This window comes from Podarcis muralis, chromosome 7, assembly GCF_964188315.1.
Source record: "Podarcis muralis chromosome 7, rPodMur119.hap1.1, whole genome shotgun sequence".
In the NCBI taxonomy this organism is placed as follows: Eukaryota; Metazoa; Chordata; class Lepidosauria; order Squamata; family Lacertidae; genus Podarcis; species Podarcis muralis.
This window is the reverse complement of record NC_135661.1, coordinates 1,665,991-1,688,750: the sequence shown is the minus strand read 5'-3', so window position 1 is coordinate 1,688,750 and position 22,760 is coordinate 1,665,991. Positions and strand designations below refer to the sequence as shown.

The 22,760-nt window shown below is 47.6% G+C and overlaps 1 protein-coding gene and 2 long non-coding RNA genes across 3 annotated transcripts; all 3 read left to right on the top strand.

Moving 5' to 3' along the window:
• Window positions 1-8,391: 8,391 nt before the first annotated feature.
• LOC144328313 (uncharacterized) lies at window positions 8,392-10,293 on the top strand. Its single transcript, XR_013393494.1, has 3 exons — window positions 8,392-8,583; window positions 8,729-8,897; window positions 9,963-10,293. It is a non-coding gene; the product is annotated as an uncharacterized LOC144328313 (long non-coding RNA).
• An 80-nt stretch (window positions 10,294-10,373) lies between these two features.
• LOC144328312 (uncharacterized) lies at window positions 10,374-11,710 on the top strand. Its single transcript, XM_077930982.1, has 3 exons — window positions 10,374-10,563; window positions 10,766-10,908; window positions 11,062-11,710. The coding sequence occupies exons 1-3, from the start codon at window positions 10,456-10,458 to the stop codon at window positions 11,426-11,428; spliced, it is 618 nt and encodes a 205-aa protein (XP_077787108.1). The 5' UTR covers window positions 10,374-10,455; the 3' UTR covers window positions 11,429-11,710.
• A 1,944-nt stretch (window positions 11,711-13,654) lies between these two features.
• On the top strand, window positions 13,655-14,594 carry LOC144328317 (uncharacterized). Its single transcript, XR_013393499.1, has 2 exons — window positions 13,655-13,729; window positions 13,976-14,594. It is a non-coding gene; the product is annotated as an uncharacterized LOC144328317 (long non-coding RNA).
• The last annotated feature ends 8,166 nt before the right edge of the window (window positions 14,595-22,760 follow it).

The following is a 22,760-nucleotide window of genomic DNA, read 5'->3' as shown; positions in this document are numbered from 1 at the left end:
GCTTTTAAAATGTCTTTAAAATTCTCTTTTGAATTTTTTGTAGGTGGGGTGGGGTGGGATGGATGCTTATTGGTCCAACGCCTGACTACTTGGTTACGCTATACCTGATGAATTTCTGCCTGCAAGTCTGTGGAAGCAGCTTGCAGAGTGGGGCACAAAGGAGCATAGTCTTCTCCCTTGGACTGTGCCTCCGGGTGCCCTGAGACGGAGTGGTGGCAGCATTACCATTTCTGTGGCGTTTTGTTTTGTCAAAAAGTAAATGGCTGCTGGCCTCCGTTCCAGAAACCTGACCCACATGGAGGGTAAGGGCAGGTGAGGGAGGGGAGAGTGGCCGGAGCCCCTTTACTACAATCGTGGCCCAAAAACGTGGTTTCGAAGCACGGATCCTCATGGATCCTCACGCTTTTTGCATTAGGCCACACCTAAATCACTGTCAAATCACACATCATGGCCAGGGGCACAGCATCCACCACAAAAAACTAAGATCTACGGCTTCCTGGCCACTCCATGGCCCAAAAACGTGGTTTTGAATCACAGATCCTCATGGATCCTCACTCTTTTTGCATTGGGCCAACCAAAACTCACTGTCAAATCACATATCATAGCCAGGTTCACAGCCTGCACCACAAAAAATTCGGATCCACACCTGCCTGGCCATACTGTGGCCCAAAAACGTGGTACCGAAGCATGGATCCTCATGGATCCTCATGATTTTTGCACTGGATCAGCCCAAAGTCACCATCAGATCAAACATCTTGGGCATGGGCACAGCATCCACCACAAAAATTACGGATCCATGGCTTCCTGGCCACTCCATGGCCCAAAAACGTGGTTCTGAACCACGGATCCTCATGGATCTTCACGCTTTTTACATTGGGGCACCCCAAACTCACTGTCAAATCACACATCATGGCCAGGGGCACAGCCTGCAACACAAAAAATTGAGATCCACGGCTTCCTGGCCATACCGTGGGCCAAAAACGTGGTTTCGAAGCACGGATCCTCATGGATCCTCACACTTTTTGCACTAGATCAGCCCAAATTCACCGTCATATCACACATCATGGCGAGGGGCACAGCCTGCACCACAAAAAACTGAGATCCACGGTTTCCTGGCTACACCATGGCCCAAAAACGTGGTTTCGAAGCACGGATCCTCATGGATCCTCACGCTTTTTGCATTGGGCCAACACAAACTCACCATCAAATCACACATCAATGTCCAGGGGCACAGCCTGCACAACAAAAATCACGGATCAATGGCTTCCTGGCGACACCGTAGCCCAAAAACGTGGTTTTGAAGCACGGATCCTCATGGATCCTCACACTTTTTGCACTAGATCAGCCCAAATTCACCGTCATATCACACATCATGGCGAGGGGCACAGCCTGCACCACAAAAAACTGAGATCCACGGTTTCCTGGCTACACCATGGCCCCAAAACGTGGTTTCGAAGCACGGATCCTCATGGATCCTCACGCTTTTTGCATTGGGCCAAACCAAACTCACTGTCAAATCACATATCATGTCCAGGGGCACAGCCTGCACCACAAAAAACTAGTATCCACGGCTTCCTAGTCATACCACAGCTCAAAAATGTGGTTTTGAAGCATGGATCCTCATGGATCCCAACACCTTTCGCCTTGGGCCAGCCTAAACTCACCATCAAATCACACATCGTAGCCAGGGGCACAGCCTGCACCACAAAAAACTCGGATCCACGGCCTCCTGGCAACTCCATAGCCCAAAAACGTGGTTTTGAAGCACGGATCCTCATGGATCCTCACGCTTTTTGCATTGGGCCAACCCAAAGTCACTGTCAAATCACACATCAATGTCCAGGGGCACAGCCTGCACCACAAAAATCACGGATCCATGGCTTCCTGGCGACATCGTAGCCCAAAAACGTGGTTTTGAAGCACAGATCCTCATGGATCCTCACACTTTTTGCACTGGGCCACCCCTAAATCACTGTCAAATCACACTTCATGCCATGGGGCACAGCTTGCATCGCAAAAAATTCGGATCCACGAGTTCCTGGCCATACCGTGGCCCAAAAACGTGGTTTCAAAGCATGGATCCTCATGGATCCTCACACATTTTCCAGTGGGCCAACCCAAACTCACCATCAAATCACACATCAATGTCCAGGGGCACAGCCTGCACCACAAAAATCACGGATCCATGGCTTCCTGGCGACACCGTAGCCCAAAAACGTGGTTTTGAAGCATGGATCCTCATGGATCCTCACACTTTTTGCACTAGATCAGCCCAAACTCACCGTCAAATCACACATCATGCCCAGGGGCATAGCTTGCACCGCAAAAAACTCGGATCCATGGGTTCCTGGTCATACCATGGCCCAAAAACGTGCTTTTGAAGCACGGATCCTCATGGATCATCACGCTTTTTGCATTGGGCCAATCCAAACTCACCGTCAAATCACACATCATGGCCATGGGCACAGCCTGCACCACAAAAAAACTCGGATCCACGGCTTCCTGGCCACTCCATGGCCCCAAAACATGGTTTTGAAGCACGGGTCCTCATGGATCATCACACTTTTTGCATTGGGGAACCCCAAATTCGCCCTTTGTTCAAGTATCTTTTTTCAAAAATAACCACAGATCTGACCACAAACATCATGGATCTACTGCTTCATGGCCCTGGCCAGATGCTACCCTGGATATATTGGCCAATTTTATGGTGGGTGTGCTGTGATGGAGGAAACGGAGTCGGCTGAATCTCTATCCATTAAAGATGGGCGCCCAATGGCTGGGCCAGAATGATTTCAGTTCTGTTTCCCAGCTCCCAGCTCTTCACCTGTAGCTGCCATCAGGAGTCCCTTTGTGATCCTGGATGCTTCTGTCTCTATGGAGGCATTGGTCACAAATGTAGCCAAACTGGAATTTTTGAATCTATGTCAGGTTAGGCAATCGGTACCAAAGTTGGAAACAGAACTGTTAGATCCCAAAACTAAGATACTTTCAAGAATGTATAACTTGCTGTTAAAATGGAATACTCAGGATGAAACGGTGAAATCTGCTATGATTAAATGGGCACAAGATGTTGGACATAACATTATGTTTGCTGACTGGGAACAGTTGTGGACCACAGGTATGAAATTTACGGCATGTAATGCCTTAAGAGAGAATATTATGAAAATGATATACAGGTGGTACATGACACCAGTCAAGCTTGCAAAAATCTATCATTTGCCCGATAACAAATGTTGGAAATGTAAAGAAACTGAAGGTACATTCTTTCACCTTTGGTGGACGTGCCCAAGGATTAAGGCTTTCTGGGAGATGATCTATAATGAAATGAAAAAGGTATTTAAATACACCTTCCTGAAGAAACCAGAGGCCTTTCTCCTGGGCATCGTAGGCCAATTGGTGCCAAAGAAGGATAGAACTTTCTTTATGTATGCCACGACAGCAGCAAGAATACTTATCGCAAAGTATTGGAAGACACAAGATCTACCCACCCTGGAAGAATGGCAGATGAAGGTGATGGACTATATGGAACTGGCGGAAATGACCGGCAGAATCCGAGACCAGGGAGAAGAGTCGGTGGAAGAAGACTGGAAGAAATTTAAAGACTATTTGCAGAAATACTGTAAAATAAATGAATGTTAAGATGATGTTGGATTGAAAATACGCGGTATTGGTAAAAAGATTAATAAGAATATGTAAATACGGATTGATAATGTTGGAAATACATAATTATAATAGGTTAAGATATTGAGTAAAGATAAATGATAGAGGGTAAGGATTTGCTGAAATGATTTTTAAACGGGAATACAAAAAGGGGAGGTGTGAGGAGGTCAAGGAAATAAGGAAATGAGCTGAAAGATATTGAAAAATGGATTTATTTTTTAATCTTCCTTTTCTTCTTTCTTTCTAGTTATTAGTTTTTTTCTTTTATATTCCCTTTTTCTATGTGTGTTTTTTGAGTTAATTTTTGTTTTAAAATTTATTTATTCTGTAAACTTATGATTTCTGTAAATTTTATTTTGTAAACTTATGTTTTGTGTAAAACCTCAATAAATATTTCTTTAAAAAAAATAATAGCATCAGGGCACAGTCCTTCAATGGCTGCGCTCGTTTCTCTCTGGTCGGGGACAGAGGGTGGCGCTTGGGGGGGAATTGTCATCGTGCCACTCCTTGGTGTGTGGAGTGCCACAGGGTGCGATTCTCTCCCCGATGCTTTTTAACATCTTTATGCGCCCCCTCGCCCAGCTGGTCCGGAGTTTTGGGCTGGGTTGCCATCAGTATGCCGATGACACCCAACTCTATCTGTTGATGGATGGCCATCCTGACTCGGCCCCAGACACACTGACCAGATGTCTGGAAGCTGTGGCTGGATAGTTACATGGGAGCCGGTTGAAGTTAAATCCTTCGAAGACAGAGGTCCTCTGGCTGGGACGGGGCGATATGGGATTGAGGGGGCAACTCCCATCTCTTGCGGGGGTGCAATTAGTGCCAGCATCGTCCGTTAAGAGTTTGGGTATAATCTTTGATACCTCCTTCTCTATGGAGGCGCAGATTACAGCTATAACAAAGGCGGCATTTTTTCTTCTCCGCCAAGCTAAGCAGTTGGCTCCTTATCTCTCTCACCCTGACCTAGCCACTGTGATCCACGCGACGGTCGCCTCCAGACTGGATTATTGTAACTCGCTCTACGTGGGGCTGCCCTTGAGACTGACCCAGAAACTCCAGCGGGTGCAGAATGTCGCGGCGAGACTCCTTATGGGGTCTTCGCTGAGAGATCATATTCATCCGGTACTATACCAGCTGCACTGGCTCCCGGTGGAGTACAGGATCAGGTTTAAGGTGCTGATTTTAACCTTTAAAGCCCTATACGGCCTAGGACCCTTGTGCCCAAGGGACCGCCTCTCCTGGTATGTCCCACAGAGAAATTTACGGTCTGCAAATAAAAACATCCTGAAGATCCCAGGCCACAGAGAGGTTAGGCTGGCCTCAACTAGAGCCAGGGCTTTCTCGGCTGCGGCCCCGATCTGGTGGAACGCTCTGTCACAAGAGACTAGGGCCCTGCAGGACCTGACATCTTTCCGCAGGGCCTGCAAGACAGAGCTGTTCCACCAGGCCTTTGGTCAGGGCGCAGCCTGACCCCCTCCTCTGGCAATCTGCACAGAATTTTGCTTAATGGTTGCCATCAATTTGATTTTAATTAATTTTATAATGAATGTTTTTAGAATGTTGGATTATTCTGTTTGTTGTTAGCCGCCCTGAGCCCAGCTTTGGCTGGGGAGGGCAGGATATAAATAAAAATTTATTATTATTATTATTATTGAGTTCTTCAAAGCCACACACACCTTCAGCTGAAAGCCAAAGTTCAAAGTTCTGGGCCATTTTCGCAGAATACACAGCAATGCTGTCTGAGGGACCAGACTTATCCCCCTTTCAGAAAGCCCTCCGATAGTTCTCAGGATGAAGTCCATGCCTTTGCATAACTAATTTTTTATTTTTATTTTTTTATAATTTTTTTATTAAAGTTTTGAAATTTTTATAACAACAAAACAAAACAATACAGTAATACAAAAAAATAAAAAATAAAAACAAGTATAATTTCAACCCTTATTTTCTTATAACTTACTTCCCCGACTTCCTCATACCTCCCCTTTCTGTATTCCAATTTCTAATTTATTATTCAGCAAATCCTTTCCCTTGTTTTTCATTTAATTTTTAACCTTTCTTTTCTTTTTTACTTATCCATTACAGCTGGAAACCACATATTTTCTAAACCAACGTCATTCTTACATTCATTAATTTTACAATATTTCTTAAGATAGTCCTTGAATTTCTTCCAATCTTCTTCCGCTGTCTCTCTTCCCTGGTCTTGGATTCTGCCAGTCATCTCTGCCAGTCCCATATAGTCTATCACCTTCATCTGCCATTCTTCCAAGGTGGGTAGGTCTTGTGTCTTCCAATACTTTGTGATGAGTATTCTTGCTGCTGTTGTGGCATACATAAAGAAAGTTCTATCCTTCTTTGGCACCAATTGGCCGACAATACCCAAGAGAAAGGCCTCTGGTTTCTTCAGAAAGGTATATTTAAATACCTTTTTCAATTCATTATATATCATTTCCCAGAACGCCTTAATCTTTGGGCACATCCACCAAAGGTGAAAGAATGTACCTTCATTTTCTTTACATTTCCAACATTTGTTATCAGGCAAGTGATAGATTTTTGCAAGCTTGACTGGTGTCATGTACCACCTGTATATCATTTTCATAATATTCTCTCTTAAGGAATTACATGCCGTAAATTTCATACCTGTGGTCCACAACTGTTCCCAGTCAGCAAACATAATGTTATGACCAATATCCTGTGCCCACTTAATCACTGCTGATTTAACCGTTTCATCTTGTGTATTCCATTTCAACAGCAAGTTATACATTTTTGACAAGTGCATGACTAATTTTTTAAAGCGCTCATAGTCATGGATTTGGGATGAGGGGAGATGGCCCATCAATTCGGCTAGGTCTCCACAAATTAGGGAGCGCAAAATTGGCATGTACATTTTCAGGGACACCCCCATATCTCGGCAGGTTACTTCAAAAAGAGTCAGATAACTCAGAACATCAGTGGGGGGCTGATATTTCGGAAATGCCCCCCAGTTAAGGTTGCTCAAAGTTAGCCCCGGAGGAGACTGCCTGCCATTTTCTCCTCGTGGCTCCTCGTGACTGTAGTCATACCTTGGAACAGGATGTCGAGACGCTCATCCCTCCGGACGCAGGTGGTCCACCGCCGCGTATACACGCGAGGGTCTAGGGAGAAATTCCTCCTTCTTCTCCGCCGCGTACCATCGCACCGCTCCACCAGTTTCCCAAGCTCTTACTGGCGAGTAGACCCGTCCTGGGGTGGGGGAACGCCGTCTCACCGTTCTGCGAATGTCGCACGATGGACACTCTCGACGGTAGTCTCCCACAGACACTTCTTGCAGCTGCTGCGGCAGATCTTGATACTCATAAGCCATCCGGCTGACTCTCTGCCCCATAAGAATGGTTTTGCACCCACTCAACCGCATCGCCCTCTGAAAACTCCATCTCTTTAGGCTCTGCATAAACAAGATAGTTCCCTCTAGGACGTGTGGAGGCCATCCCAGCTTCCACTTCCTCACAAGGAGACAAGGGGTGGTTAACTGGCGCGCCCCTCTCTCTCTCCAAGTTGCAGGACTCTTGCCCACCCTTCCAAACAGTTCTTAAGGCGTCCACCAACTCTCTCTCCGACTCGGGATCTCCCGAAAACCAGGAGGCAGATTCCACTCTGGGACTTGGAGGTTGGGAGGGGGGGTTGTCTCTGAAGGAAGGGAACTGCCTTCTCCACCCGGACCCCATTCGTCCACAGTTCGCAAAGTGTATTCCTGGGGAGCCCCGGCTTCCATAATTCCTGACTATCTCTATCCCCCCCAAAAATAAAACGCCTTAGTACACAAAAGATTCGTGCCAATTTAAAATCAAAGTGCCTTTCTGCAGGGAAGTTCCATCCCACCGCTGCCACCATGTAGTAAAGGGGCTCCTTTACTAATAAAAATAATAATAAAATTTATTTATACCCCGCCCTCCCCAGCCAAGACTGGGCTCAGGGTGGCTAACAACCAATAATAAAAAAACGTTGATTAAAATACAATTTAAAAGATTAAGATACAACATTAAAACATTAGGATGCAGCCTCTTCACGGGAGGGAAAAGGAAATAGAAAGAGGGGGAGGGAATCAAACTGATTCTAAGCCAAAGGTCAGGTGGAACAACTCTGTCTTACAGACCCTGCGGAAAGAAATCAGATCCTGCAGGGCCCTGGTCTCATGAGACAGAGCGTTCCACCAGGCCGGAGCCAGTGTTGAGAAGGCCCTGGCTCTGGTTGAGGCTAATCTAACTTCCTTAGGGCCCGGGACCTCTAGGGTGTTGCTATATATGGACCTTAAGGTCCTCTGTGGGGCATACCAGGAGAGGCGGTCCCATAGGTACGAGGGTCCTAGGCTGTGAAGGGCTTTAAAGGTCAAAACCAGCACCTTAAATCTGACCCTGTACTCCACCGGGAAAAGCACTGGGTGAATATGCTCCCATGGCAGAGACCCCGTGAGGAGCCTCGCTGCAGCATTCTGCACCCGCTGGAGTTTCTGGGACAGCTTCAAGGGCAGCCCCGCGTAGAGCGAATTACAGTAGTCAAGCCTGGAGGTGACTATCGCATGGATCACTGTGGCCAGGTTGGGGCGGGTAAGGTAAGCGAAGGTGGAAAAATGTCACTTTGGCTGTTGTAACCTGCGTCTCCATGGAAAGGGAGGTGTCATGGATTACACCCAAACTCTTAACCGAAGGCTTCAATGAATAGAAGGATGAATAAGGTCTCTAAGGAAATGGAGGCCAGAGATTTTCAGTTTGTTTCCCAACCTACCTCGTCTGTGCTTTCCTGATGAACACAAAAACATGAATGGGTCTGATCCATTCTTCACATTCTGATGTTCCTGTTTCTCTTTTCTCATGGACAGGGAATTGATTTTGATGAAGATCAAATATCGGAAATCGGCCTGGAAGATGGGGAGGATCTTCCTCCAAGGTAATCCTGTGCTAATCCCCTCCCCCATAATCAATTGCTTTAAAAAAAACCCCGATCCATTTCTATGGTGGTGGTGCTTGGGGTCTTTGAAGGATGGGGGGCAATAAACCCTTTTGACAAAAGTGCTACTCCTGTCTCCCCTCAGCATCCCAACCACAGCTTCTCTGGATGCGGCTGATCTTCCTCCTGAAAGCGGCAGCAGGGACCAGCTGAACAACAGACTTATGGATTTCGTCGCAAGAATAAAGAGTGGGATGATCCGAAGGAAGGCGCTCCGAGATCTTTGCGCCTTCCTGCAGAAGATCCAGGAACATGTGAGTTGCGTGGCGAGTTCCCGCCTCCCCCACGGAAATAAAGACACAGGACACCAGTATTTTAGGTTAATGGGCAAAATTAGGCCACAACTTTATTGATTACAGGAATTGAGTGGTATTGGCTTAGGCATTGGTCCTATCGACTAACCGGCTTCAGCCTGATTGCTAGAAGACCGGCAAGGGTTAACCACCAGTAGGGGGAGTCCTGCTGATGTACATCAACTAGGAGCTCCCCCGGGGTCACCGCTCGGGGCGTGCCTTAGGCCCACACCTCCATAGGCTTCGGACAGGGCAACGCCCCACGGAATCCTTTACCGGACTACCCTTCGATATGGGGGAAGGTGATGGCGCTTCCTCCCCCCACTCATCTGCATAACAATACCCTTACCAATGCCTCACTGCCAATGCCGAGGAAGTTGTGACAATTTGCTACGAGGTAGGCAAAAAGCCAAATGGCTGGTGCCAATTTGCCAAGTGGAAAAAATTCCTGCCAGGCCCCTTGACGGCGACCAACCGAAGTCCATAGCAATGTCAAAGAGCCAAACCTAAAGGGTGGGGAAACCGGAGCAGCTGGGGCGCTGGGAGAAAGAGGGAAATCCTCAGCCGCGCCGGCCCTAAATAGCGCTGGCCACGCCTCCCGGGCCAGCCGATTGGCTGGCAAGGGAGATGACGCGCCCGAGGATTCCCTGCTCTCGCGGGGGCTGCAAGCCAGCCCCCGAGTACGTGGGGGGAGGGCATGAAGCCCACAACCCCACCTCCTCTCCAGCTCAGAAGTGGCTTTACTGAAGGGAAGCATTGCAACCATGCAGGGCTGTCAAGGCCTTCCGGCTGCTGCTTCTAGGCCCATCCTGCAAGGTGCCCAAGGGACGACCAGGCATCCCAGCACATACTCAATTTGGAGAACAGAGCTGGGCCATAGTGAGTAAAATGGCTGAGAAAAGAAGAAAAAAGCAAAGATTAGGAAAAGAGGGTTTAGGTTTAGGATGCTAAATGTTTTGGAATGTTTGGAATAAAAATGTTATAGGGAAAAATGGTGATCAGTCCCTTCTCTGGGTTTCTTCTCAGCCATCGGCAGTGATTCATGCATGCTCCTATGGCCAACTGGTGGCGATTTCCTGCCTTTGTGCATTGGATCCGGACCCGGAGAGCAGGCAGCGGGCAGCAGAGGCCCTCTGCCATCTTCTGCCCATCCTGCGGTGCAACAAAGGTAAGACTGGAAGAATGCATCCCAGCATGGGGTGGGGTGAGCAAGACCCAAACTAACCCTTTGGCTTTCCTTTGCAGAGACACTGGCAGGAACGTTAAGGAACCAAATGCTCATCATCGGAGCTGAGGAGGTCCTCGAATCCACCGGAGGACCGGTTCCTGAGCTGTTCGTGAATAATAGTTACTCTCTTGTCAGGGTAAGTCGCTGTCTCTCAAGCCACATGTTCTGGGTTCTGCAGAGGCAGCACCTGGGCTTTCTGCTCCCCAGCCCTGCCCTGTGGGCATCTCTGACCTTCCTCTCTCGCTTCAGGTCTTTGGCGCCTTTCTCCCTGCGGAGCAGCTCTTGGAGGCCATGTGCTTCCTGGCCAGAGACCTGGTTCTTGAGAGCAGCTTCGACCCCTTGGACATCTCCCACCTGCTGCTAGATTTCATCAAGCAGTTTGGCGGCACAAAAGTGAAGGTAAGGCGTCTTCAAAGGTAGGAGAGAAGAAGATTCTCCGCTTTGGTGTAGGGGAGGCAACCAATGCTCCCCAGGACCCTGAGTGGTACCTTGGAAGGAAGAGGCTGTGGTGGCACAGGTCAAGGGTCCCTCTTTCAATGAGGGATGGAGACAGCCCCGCTTCCTTGTACTCTCCAAGCAACCCTCTCCTTTTCTCTGACAGGTGGAGGTGCTGCTGGAGGCCTTCTATAAGATCGCCCAGGGGCCTACAGTGCAAGGCAGGAACATGGCCGTCTTCGCGTTCTCCATCTTGGCGCACCACCACCTGGACAAAGTGGTGCAATATCTCCTCCAGTTTCCCTTCGGGTAAGGAGCCCTCCAGGTTCTACTGGGCTAAGGGGGAGGTTGGCAAGCTGCAGGGCTTGCTCAGAAAGCCCTTGCTGCCATTTCCTCTCTCTGGAGCATGGCAGCAAGCAGAAGACTTGAATCTGACCATTGCTCTTCTTTTTGCATTCACAGAGACTGCGAGAGAATATGGAAGGAGGTTTTACCATCGGCCGATCCAGAAAAGCTGATCCATCTCATGGCCGAGCAGCTTGACCAAAGCCCCTTGGCGGAATCTGCCACCCAAGTGGTAAGGACCAACCACCTGCTTCCTGGCTTCCTTCTTCCCAGGGTAATATCGAGGGGTTCCTGTATTCTGCAGAAAAGCAGAGAAAGTGACTTGCACCCCTCTCTCTTCCAGCAACATCTCAGCAGCCTGTTGCACGCCATCCTCAGGATGGAGGACTACAAGGCAGCTGTGCGCCAGAACTTCCCACAGCTGCTGATCGCTCTCCTGGGGATGGTTGTCAACTTCCACTACTATCAGGAATTCCTCGGGTGAGTAGTGTGTTGCAAAGGGACCAATGGAGTCCTTTCCCCTTCAGCCTCGGGGGGTTTCCAGTCCAGCTTGCTTTTCCAAGGGAGGCTCTCCTTCAGGCGGCTGCTGGGGAAGGAATGTGAGTGTGTGCCAATGACCCTCCTGGTAAAACTGGCCTTGCTTTGGTTCCAGAGGGGCTAAGGAAGTTCTGCACCTCCTTCTTGGCACCACTGGAGAGCAAGTGGAGGCGGCCATCGTCGACCAACTTTTCTGCCGGGAGACTTTCAGCCAGGGGTTGTCTGCCATGGTGAGGTAAGAGGAAGAACGCGGTGACCTTCCCCAGTGGCCTGGCAAATGGAGCTGAAGGCACAGGATCGGACTGTGCCCGTTTGCTTCCTGCGGTGTCTTTCCCTTCCTTACCAAGATCTCCTTCTCCATTTCAGAGCCGTCGGAAAGCGAAGCTGGTGGATCCCTCCCATGGTGGAAAGCATCATCGCTGCTCTCGAGGACCAGGATTTTGCCGGGATGCCACAAGTCGCGGCAGCTATCTACATCGAGGTGAGGGGGACTGACGCGGGAGGAAATGGGTGCAGCAAGGAGGCCCTGGCTTGGTTTCTGCCGAGTGTTGGGCTACTTTGAGCCTAAGGACTGTTGCCTGTTTTAGTGCTCCTCAGAGTAGACCCATTGGATTTGATGTACATGGCAAACTTTGGTCCATTCACTTCAGTGGGCTTGCTCTGTGCAGAATTGCAAATGGTGGGCAAAAGGAGAACCTGCCTCAGCCTCTTATCCCTGAAGGGTTTCTTTCTCTTTGGGCCTCTTTAGCTGCTCAGCTGCCGTCTGGAGGTCTATCCCTGTGAAGATACACTGGAGCAGCTCCTCAACTGGCTGGAACACGACTGCCTGGAAGTCCGGAAGCTCAGCGTCAGAGGGATATCCCTGCTTCTGGACTCTGGCATGGCAAGTGATGCTCAGAGGAAGGGGGGGTACAGATCTCGATTCTAATCATGGCCCAGCACTCTTTCCCTGGCACAATACTGAAGGGCCTGTGCTAAAAGGCATGAGGCCTTTCAGACCTTTGAAAAGATTCTCTCTTTTGTGTAGGACCCTTCCTTCCTGAGGGATTCCCTCTCTGATGTAGAAGCTGATGTCCTCCCAGAATTGATAGAGCTGGTAGACCAAGCCTACCATTCCAGGGAGCTGGGAGAGAAAGACCTGGAGATGCTGGCGGCAAGATACTGCGGCCTGGCTGCCCATGTGAGTATGAGGGGAAACATGACACCACACCCAATGGAGGAGGAATGCTTTGGAAGAGGAAGGGTGGGGTTTAGACTGCCATGCAGCGGAGATGTTCTGGCTTCAGGAGGGTGTTCCTGATCTGATGAGAAACACAACCTCTGATATTTTCTGCCTATAGGAGGAAGCCTCCGTCCGAGCATCAGCCATCGAACATCTGGGGCTGCTTCGGGGCTGGGCGAGAGACCAAAGACTTCCCATTACAACAACAGAAGAGGAAGCCATTCACGAACTGGTTGTGGTCCTCATTCACCTCGAAGACGAGGACCTTGAAGTGGCCAAGGTGAGGGCCAAAGAGGTGGACTTATGCAGTAGGAGGGAGGGATTGTTCTCAGGAGCTTCCGAGACTATGTCCCGCAATTTGTAACCCTCTTCTCTTCTTGTGTTGCAGGCCGCAAGGAAGGCTCTTTCCCATCTAGCCCCAGAAGTCAAGTGGTGGGCTCATTCCAACAAATTTAGCCTCCACTTTGCTCTCCACCAGGCTGCCAAGCATCTGGTAAGGTCCCTCTGCCTTTGTTGGCAGCTTTGCCCAGGCATGTCTTTGGGAGTGCAAGGCTCTTCTGCTGCGCTCTCAAGCCTCTCTGATGCCACTTCTCCTTTGTCTTTGCCCACAGAGCAAGACCTTCAGCAAGGGCATCCTTCGGAGTGCTGCCTTATCATGTACGCAGCCGTCTGCCAACAGGCTGCCAGCAGTCTCCAGGGTGGCAGCTCTGCTTCTGGGTAAGTCAAGCAACGTTCTTCCCTGGTAGGGAGGGACAGAAACGTCTTGGTAACAATGGCAGGGAGGATGGACATGTCCCCAGGCCACCTGCTAGGTAGGCCTCCATCTGTGCCCAGATCTTGCTCTGAGTGCTCCGTGAGGGTGGAGGCCTCTAGAGCATACCTGTCCTCCTGCCAAGCTGCCTCTGTCTCCGCTTGCTTTGCACCCAGATGACGTCCCTTTTCTTGCCCTCTCTCTCTCTCTAGGTCATCTGGCTTTCCGGGATGCCAGTTTCATCCGCAATCAAGACATGGCATCCTATGGAACATGTGAGTGAGACGTACGGAGGGCAGGGAGGGATGCTTCTGCTGAGAAAGGTCTTCAGGGGAAGGCAAATTCTCAGATGTATGTTCAGGCAGAAGTGCCACAAGATGAACATGCAAAGAGAATTGGAATGTGACTTCACTGCTCTCTCTTACACACAAACACAGCTGACGGCTGTTTTCATATTGTTGATGGGTGGCTCTTTTCCTGTGCATCTCTGCCTTGCTCAACCTTTCTCCCTTGCCACTCAGGGCTGGAAGAGATGCAGCAGCACGAGGAAGAAGAGCTTAGGCAGACAGGGAGGAGCTGCCTGAACATCGTGCAGCGGGCCTATAGACATCGGAAGAAAGGCAGGGTCCAGCGCTTTTTGAGGAGGCTGCTCCACTGCGTTCACAGGGAACCTTACCCGAAGGACTTCCTGAGCTGCATGCCAGGTGAGTGAGGCATCTGGTGGGCTATTGGGACATCTGGTGGGCTGTTTGGATGGGACGTTTCTCAACGAGCCCCTTTCTCCTCCTGACAGAACATCCGGAGTAGCGCCAGGCCAAGGCAACGTGGACACCAGAGTTGTGCTGCAGAGATACCATCTTCTGCTCTCCGCAGGATCCAGTCTGGACCAGCGCCAGGAACATCAACGCCACCAGGATCGACCAAGAGGAGTGGTGCTGCCCTCACGACCCTCCGTACACAGCGGTAGGAAACCTTTTTGTTGTTGTGTTTCTTGTTGATGTTGTTTTTGATTGTTGATTTTATTGATTTTGAATCTCAGGGTGGTTCACAACACCAAGTATACGAAGCACAAAATAAATAATAAGAATAATCACTGCACAAAATTCATAATAAAAATATCAGAACATAATATAAATTAAATAAAAACATACTAAAAATAGCCACAAGACCAATGTATGCACACTAATAAACAATACAAGAGCCCTGAAACAACACTCCAGCCCACAAATACAAAATCTAAATCAACGTAACACATTTAACAACCATTTAAAACAACCCCACCTTCTTGAAGAAGGCTGATATATTAGATTTAGAAGGTTGGAATACGAGGTTTGGATGGCACGCCTACCTAACATACAACAAAGTGGCAGTGCATAAGGACTTTTAAAATCATATACAGTGGTACCTCGCAAGAGGAATGCCTCGCAAGACAAAAAACTCGCTAGACGAAAGGTTTTTCCGTTTTCGAGTTGCCTCGCAAGACGATTTTCCCTATGGGCTTGCTTCGCAAGACGAAAACGTCTCGCGACTTTGTTTCCTTTGTCTAAAAACCGTTAAAACAAAGGGTGCTTAGCTTGAACAGCTGCAGTTGCGACTTGACTTTGAGGAGCAACTCTTAGCACGTGGTTTGGTAGCCTTTTCTCAGACTTTGCTCACTTTTGAAGCTTTTCCAAAACTTACCATTTGGTAAGTTAAACTTTTAAAACTTTTTTGGGGGGTTTTGGATTTTGGGTTGGGGTGTTTGGGATTCAAGGACTTGGTGTTGTGGGGGGGGTTGCGATAATCTGGGAGCTTGTGGGGCTTTTTTTGGAATTTTTATGATTTTCTGTGACCATTGGGCCAGGTTGTTGTTTTTTGAAAATTTTTCTGAGTTTGAATTTCTGAGTGCTGGCTGGCTGGGGGAACAGTTGGAGAGGTTTCTGCAGGAATCTGGGAGCTTGTGGGGCTTTTTTTGGAATTTTTATGATTTTCTGTGACCATTGGGCCAGGTTGTTTTTTTCCAAAAAAAAACATTCTGAGTTTGAATTTCTGAGTGCTGGCTGGCTGGGGGAACGGTTGGGGAGGTTTCTGCAGGAATCTGGGACCATTGGGTCATGTTGTTATTTTTTGAAATTTTTTTTTGTCTGGGTGGGGGAACAGTTGGGGAGGGGTTTGCAGCAGTTGGGGAGGGGCAGGGGGAGCAGTTGGGGAGGAGTTTGCAATTTCTGTGTGGTGGGTGGGTGGGTGTCTGTGGGAGCAGTTGAGGTTTTTGAAGACATTGGTGATTTTTGAAGCTTTTCCAAAACTTATTTTGCAGCCATTTGAGGTTTCTGAAGACTTCGGTGATTGATTGTTGAAGCTTTCCCAGAACTTCTCTTGCATCCATTTGGCAAGTTAAACTTTTAAAACTTTTTTGGGGGGGGGTTGGATTTTGGATTTTGGGTTGGGGTGTTTGGGATTGGTTCTGGGTTTTAATTTCTGTGTGGTGGGTGGCTGGGTGCTTTTGAATTTTTTGGATTTGAAGCACATCACTGATTTCTTTTTCTTTTTCTGAGTTTACGAAGGTAAGAGCTGTGCTGCCATGGGACCCAAGAAGACTGCTGCTGCGGTGGCCGGCGAGAGGAAGAAGGAGAAGGTGACGCTGGAAATGAAGAAGGAGATCATCCGGAAGCACGACGGCGGAATGCGTGTGACGGACATCGCCAGGGAGTACGGGAGGAATCCATCAACCATCGGGACCATCCTGAAGATGAGGGAGAAGATCCTGGCGACTGATGCAGCCAAGGGAGTCACCAGGATCGTGAAGAACCGCCCAGCTGTTCTGGAGGAGGTCGAGAAGTTGCTGCTCATCTGGATAGAAGAGAAGCAGCGTGCAGGGGACACAGTGTCTGAGGCCGTCATTTGTGAGAAGGCCAAGGCCTTGCACGCTGACCTCATCCGGGAACAGCCAGGAACCTCAGGCGAGCCAGAAGTCTTCAAGGCAAGCAGAGGTTGGTTTGAACGGTTCAAGACAAGATCTGGCATCCACAGCGTGGTCAGGCATGGAGAGGCTGCCAGTTCTGATGTTCCTGCGGCTGAAGACTTTGCAGCGGAGTTCCTGGAGGTTGTGTCCTCCAAAGAACTGAGGGACATTTGTCAGAAGTGGAAAGATGTGCAGGCTTTTGCACAGTGGCACCACCCTGACAAGGACCTGACACGTGACCTTGCGAACACTTTTGATACGAGGGTCATGTCGTCTTTCAGGGAGGTGCTGAAAAGGCGGATGAAGCAGCAGACTATGGACAGGTTCTTGAGCAAGAAGCAAAGAGTGGAAGAGGAGCCTTCTTCGAGTGGTCCCCCAGAGTCTTAGAAAATGTACTGTACACTTTGTTGATTTTTAAATGTTTTTCTGTCATGTTTATAAAGTTAATTTATTTTCCCTTCAATTTTTGAACTGCTCTTTACAGTATGTGTGACTTTAAAGAGCAGTTAATAAACTGTTGTTGTACCAAATTTGGCTTTGTTTGGACTTTTTTTGACCATAGGAACGCATTAATTGATTTTCAATGCATTCCTATGGGATTTCGTGATTCGCAAGACGAAAAATTCGCTAGACGACAAAACTTGCGGAACGAATTAATTTCGTCTTGCGGGGCACCACTGTAGTAAGAATTTCATTATACAAGGTCTGGGATAAGTACTACAGACTATTAGAGCCCAAAATACCCTGGTGGGCATCCCCAGTGGAGATGATAACGGTAAAAAAGACAAACATGGGCACAAATTGGGCAACTTACCAACAAGTAATAAAGGTAGAACAGGGCCAATTAAAAATCAAATTGTATGAAGAAATTAAACAGTATTGTAACGGCTGGATTCAATATCACCAAATAGTGCATATACTTAATCAGGATAAGAAAATTGGTTTTGGAGAAAAGAAGTCATTCTTACAAAAGGAATTAGTACAAATGAATAAAAAGACCCTATCTAGGATGTATGATCTACTTTTGGAATGGGAACTCAAGGATGAGATGCTAAAGGACGTTATGATAAAGTGGGCGCAGGATTTTGGCCACAACATAATGTTAGCTGTGGAAATTTGACATCAAGTTCACAGCATGTTATACAACAAGGGAGAATCTAATGAAAATGATCTACCGGTGGTACCTAACCCCTGCCCCATGGAATCGCCAAAAATCTATAAGCAAAAAACCAATGTGTGCTGGAGATGTAACACCGAGATAGGAACAATGTACCATATATGGTGGGGTGTAAGGAGATAAAAAGCTTTTGGAACAAAGTTCATGAAGAAATCATTAAGGTTTTTAAAAAAATCATTGAACAAGAAACCAGAAGCGTATGTTGCAAGCATAAAATTTTGATTCTTAAGATTTTAGGCTCTTCTAGCCTTAACAATTTAAGCATTATTAGGATACATGGTTAGACATAAAGCATATAATCTTGATTCTTAAGATTTTAGGCACTTCTAGCCTTAACAATTTAAGCATTATTATCAGTATTTATGGTTATACATAAAAGGTAAAGGTAAAACTCTTCCAGGTGGCCTTGCCACATTCCCCCCTTTCAAGCTTAGAAACAAGTCACCGTTGTTTCTCCAGCTTGACTCTCATGTTGAACCCCGGTATAGACAACTGTGTCTCTCAAGGGGATCTCTTCAGGGGGCATTTCACAAATTAGTCAAGCATACTCATGCTCTTCTTCTGCCGGGGGGGGGGGGGCAGGGCTCGGTATATGGCCATGATGTGGGTTTCAGTGAGATTCTTAATGCTTCGGGCCACCATTCCTCTGACTAGAGATATGCAGCAAGGGGTGATGCAAAGAAGTATTAGGAAGACTAATCCTCCTACCGCAATGGCGGTCAAAAGGCTATGTAACCATCCTGCTCCTGGGACCCAAGACCACATCCATTCCCAAGGATTCTGACTGGGTTGGTTATCATTTATAAGGGCCTGTAATTTTGGCAACTCGTCCTCAATAGTGTTGTTGAGGTCATGAAACTTCACTCTGCAGTTGCCTTCCGGGACTATTTTACAAAAACCTCCTGATTTGGCAAGGAGATAGTCAAGAGCAAGTCTATTAGCTGCTGCTATCTGGTTCAAATCCTCAATCTCGGACTGCAACTGTCGGAGGATATCTGTAGTGGCATTGATGGTTTTCTCCAACCTGCATGTTAGGGCAAATAGTGCTTCACGATTTTGTTCAGCCACAACTCCCAGATGTATGCCAATGGTGAGGATGCTAACGAAGCCTCCACCAACAGCACCCACAGAGCGGGCCAGGAAAATCTCATCACTGCACTGTTCCCCTTGGACTTCTCTCCTCTTTCTGTTTCTAAGAGAGGGTAGAGGAAGAAAAGCCTCCACAGTCACAGGGAAAGTAAAGGCACCCATTCCCACACACTGATAATTACCAGGGTGGTAATCAGTGGTTAGTCCATTATACAAGAACCAAAGATTGGGGTCCTTGATCAGCCAGCCAGAACAGATGGATCCCTGTCCGGTGAAGTTGACTGTATATTGGGGAAAGTATGGATACAGATCTGAGGATGTGGTGTTGCTTTGGTAAGAGGCGTTGAAGCAACCCCACAACCAAAACTTAGCAGTGCACTGTGTGTAATTTCCCAGCCAACCTTTATGTTGGTGGTGCTGGACATGCGGCCAACCTTTCCAGGTTGCTTCAGGTTAAGAACGGACCTCCAGAATGAATTAAGTACTTAACCCAAGGTACCACTGTAATGGAATTTATATACCCCCCTATACCCCGGGGTCTCAGGGCAGTTCACAGAATAAAATCAAGATATAAAACCATAAAAGACATAATAAAAACAAAAACCCAATAGCCCCCCTCAAAAAGAAAAAAAACCACTTAAAAAGGGGATAGGATGCAAATCAGATCAACCAAAGCCTTGGTTAAAAAGGAACGTGATTAGGAGTATGCACAATTCTAGTCCAGGGATCAGCAAACTTTTTCAGAAGGGGGCCAGTCCACTGTCCCTCAGACCTTGTGGGGGGCCTGACTATATTTTGGGGGAAAATGCGAACGAATTCCTATGCCCCACAAATAACACAGAGATGCATTTTAAATAAAAGGACACATTCAACTCATGTAAAAACACGCTGAGGCCGGATTGAGAAGGCGATTGGGCTGGATCCGGCCCCCGGATCTTAGTTTGCCTACCCATGTTCTAGTCCTTCTTTGATACCCCAAGATTCCAGAGTACTGATTCTAGTCAATAACCCAAGATTCTAGTCCAAACTTTGTGTCATAAATTCATCCCCAGCGGCAGCTGAAGAAGACAGCTTAAGGACATAAAGTGGCCTGGATGAGGCCCATCTAGTCCAGCACCCTGTTTTCACAGTGGGAAGCCCCCAGGCAGCTTGACTCCTGTGGTTTCCAGCAACAGGTAATTGCTTCTCCCAAAGAATGCTGGGAACTGTAGTTTGCTAAGGGGTGCTGGGGATTGCAGATGGTAAGGGTTATGTATGTACTGAAGTTCTCACCCTGGGCCAGCAGGGGGATACTGTAGATAGTTTTCACTCAGGTCCACATATGGGATTGAGAGTGACATTCAGTGATTGGATAGTTACAGAGAGTGTTTATATTTTATTCTCGGTTTTTTCCCTTGCCAAATATATTTAGAAATACCTTTTAGCCATGTGTTGAAACAACCTGTCTAGCCAATCACCGGAATCAATTGAAACAGAATAACATTCTTGGCAATACAGTTATCTTTATAGTCGACACTCTACCTAGTAGTGAAAGATCCATTCTGCTCCAAATTTGCAAATTTAATATCTTCCCGAAAAGACCCTGATGTTGGGAAAGATGGAGGGCACAAGGAGAAGGGGACGACAGAGGACGAGATGGTTGGACAGTGTTCTTGAAGCTATGAACATGAGTTTGACCAAGCTGCGGGAGGCAGTGGAAGACAGGAGTGCCTGGCATGCTCTGGTCCAGGGGGTCACAAAGAGTCAGACATGACTAAACAACAACAATATCTTCCCAGGTTTTCAAATAATTATCTTTAAACAAATTTATATTGTTTGCTGTTGCCCATACACCTAAATACTTAACCCATGGCTGTGATGGCAGCCTACATTTAAAGCATGGGCTTCACCCAAAAAATTCTGGGAACAGTAGTTTAAGGGTGCTAGGAATTATAGTTGCATGTGGGGTAAACTTCTGTTTTTGGGATTCTTTTGGGGTAGCTTTTGGGACTTTTTTGTTCAGAGGAAAAGTGAGGAAGAGAAGCCACATTGATAGAAGCTTATAAAACGATGCACAGTTCGGAGGAGGTGGAAAGAGAAGTTTTTCTCCTCCTCTCACAACATCATGGTCATCTAGCGAAGCTGAATGTGGGAAGAGTCAGGGCAGAGATAAAGAAATGCTTTTTCACACAGCTGTGGAACCGTTAAACTATGGAACTCACTGCCACAGGAGGCAGTGACGGCCACCAACTTGGATGGCTTTAAGAGAGGACCAGACAGGTACATGGAGGAGAAAGCTATTGATGACTTAACCACCATTCTGGCAATGCTTTGCTTCCACGGTCAAAGGCAGTCAGTCATGCTTCTCAATGCCGGTCACTAGGAACTAGAGGAAGGAAGTGGTCTTGTGCCCTGGTCTTATTTGTGCGCTTAAGCAAGACAAAGGAGATAGTGTTGGACTTTCGGAGGAAGAGAGAACTAGCCCCGCTGTACATTGGGGAGGGCTGTATGGAGAGAGTCTCTTCCTTTAAATTCCTGGGAGTTTATCTCAGTGAAGACCTTACTTGGAAAATCAATATAACCCAGCTGGTTAAGAAGGCCCAACGGAGACTCCATCTCCTCAGTGCATTGCGAAAGAATGATGTCAATCAACATTTGATTGTCCTTTCATACTGCAACATGGTGTGGTACGTTGGTTTGACATCAACTGATAGGAGGTGCCTACAGAGGGTGGTGAATACAGCACAAGATAAACTGCTTCTGGTGCAACAGGACACCGTGATGGAAACCAGAGTGCATGGAACCGCCGTTTACCTTCCCGCCGGAGTGGTACCTATTTATCTACTTGCGCTGGCGTGCTTTTGAACTGTTGGGTTGGCAAATCCCAAAAGGACCTTAAAAGAGGGGCCAGAGGGAGACTGCACCTGGAAGACAAAGGATTGTGCAAAATTTGGGTTAATACTCAATAATGCAATGTAACAGACATCACGTATTTTGAGGGCGCTGAGACTTTCGGCTTCCGTTCAGGTTGAAAGAAAAAGTTTATAGCCAAGTTAAGGCGGGTGGTGCTGTGGTCTAAACCACTGAGCCTTTTGGGCTTGCCGATCAGGTCGGTGGTTCGAATCCCCACCATGGGGTGAGCTCCCGTTGTTCGGTCTCAGCTCCTGCCAACCTAGCGGTTCGAAAGCACACCCAAAAGTGCAAGTAGATAAATAGGTACCGCTCCAGCGGGAAGGTAAACGGCATTTCCGTGTGCTGCTCTGGTTTCGCCAGAAGCTGCTTAGTCATGCTGGCCACATGACCCGGAAAAACTGCGGACAAAGATCGGCTCCCTCGGCCAGTAAAGCGAGATGAGCATTGCAACCCCAGAGTCGTCTGCAACTGGACTTAACTGTCAGGCATTCTTTACCTTTTTTTACAAAAAAAGGTAAAAAATGGGTTAGAAAAATGTAATTAGATGGGGGGGGGGGCAGAGTCCAAGGGATCTAAGCGATCACAGAAGTGTAGAAATTGAAAATGATGTGAATGTATAAGAATGTTTAAAAACAAAATAAAACATTTTTTTTAAAAAAGTTTATAGCCCTTCTTATTTTATTAATATTTCATGAAGTTTATATACCCTAAGCCTCAAAACGGATTATTACAGACTAGCACGAAGTGCTTGGAATTTTAAAAAAACAAACAAAAAGAGATGTGTTTATAAACGGATAGCATCATTTGTGAGTTTGGACCAGCCACCCCAAAAATCAGGCAAAGTCGTGCTGAAGTCACGCTTCCATCTGGCATGTTGGTTCAAAAAGGCACCCAAACATTGACGTCAATCCTCAGGAACTCTTGTATTATCTCAAGATGCCGCTGAACCTGTGCCCCCGAACAGGCCTAAGCCATGCAAAAGTGATTCTTCTGTCCACCATCTTGTTGCAAAATGGCGCCCGGCGCCCATGTGTTTCTGCCCCACAAGTCCCAATGGACACCAGCCATGGGTGATTGGGGGGGAGGGGCCACGTTACCATAACTCCCTGCATTCACCATGCTGTGCCCCCAGCCACACTGCTACAACGTGAGTCCCTAGTAAGTCCCAAGCTCTCCCTCCCGTTCTTTTTTAAAAGGCAAGTCAACG

Excerpts from the sequence above, each read along its gene's own strand:
- LOC144328312 (XM_077930982.1), top strand. The coding sequence starts at position 10,456 with ATGTGCTTCCTGGCCAGAGACCTGGTTCTTGAGAGCAGCTTCGACCCC. Across the intron at positions 10,564-10,765 it reads TTGGCGGCACAAAAGTGAAG|GTGGAGGTGCTGCTGGAGGC; the intron begins GTAAGGCGTCTT and ends TTTCTCTGACAG. Across the intron at positions 10,909-11,061 it reads CTCCTCCAGTTTCCCTTCGG|AGACTGCGAGAGAATATGGA; the intron begins GTAAGGAGCCCT and ends TTGCATTCACAG.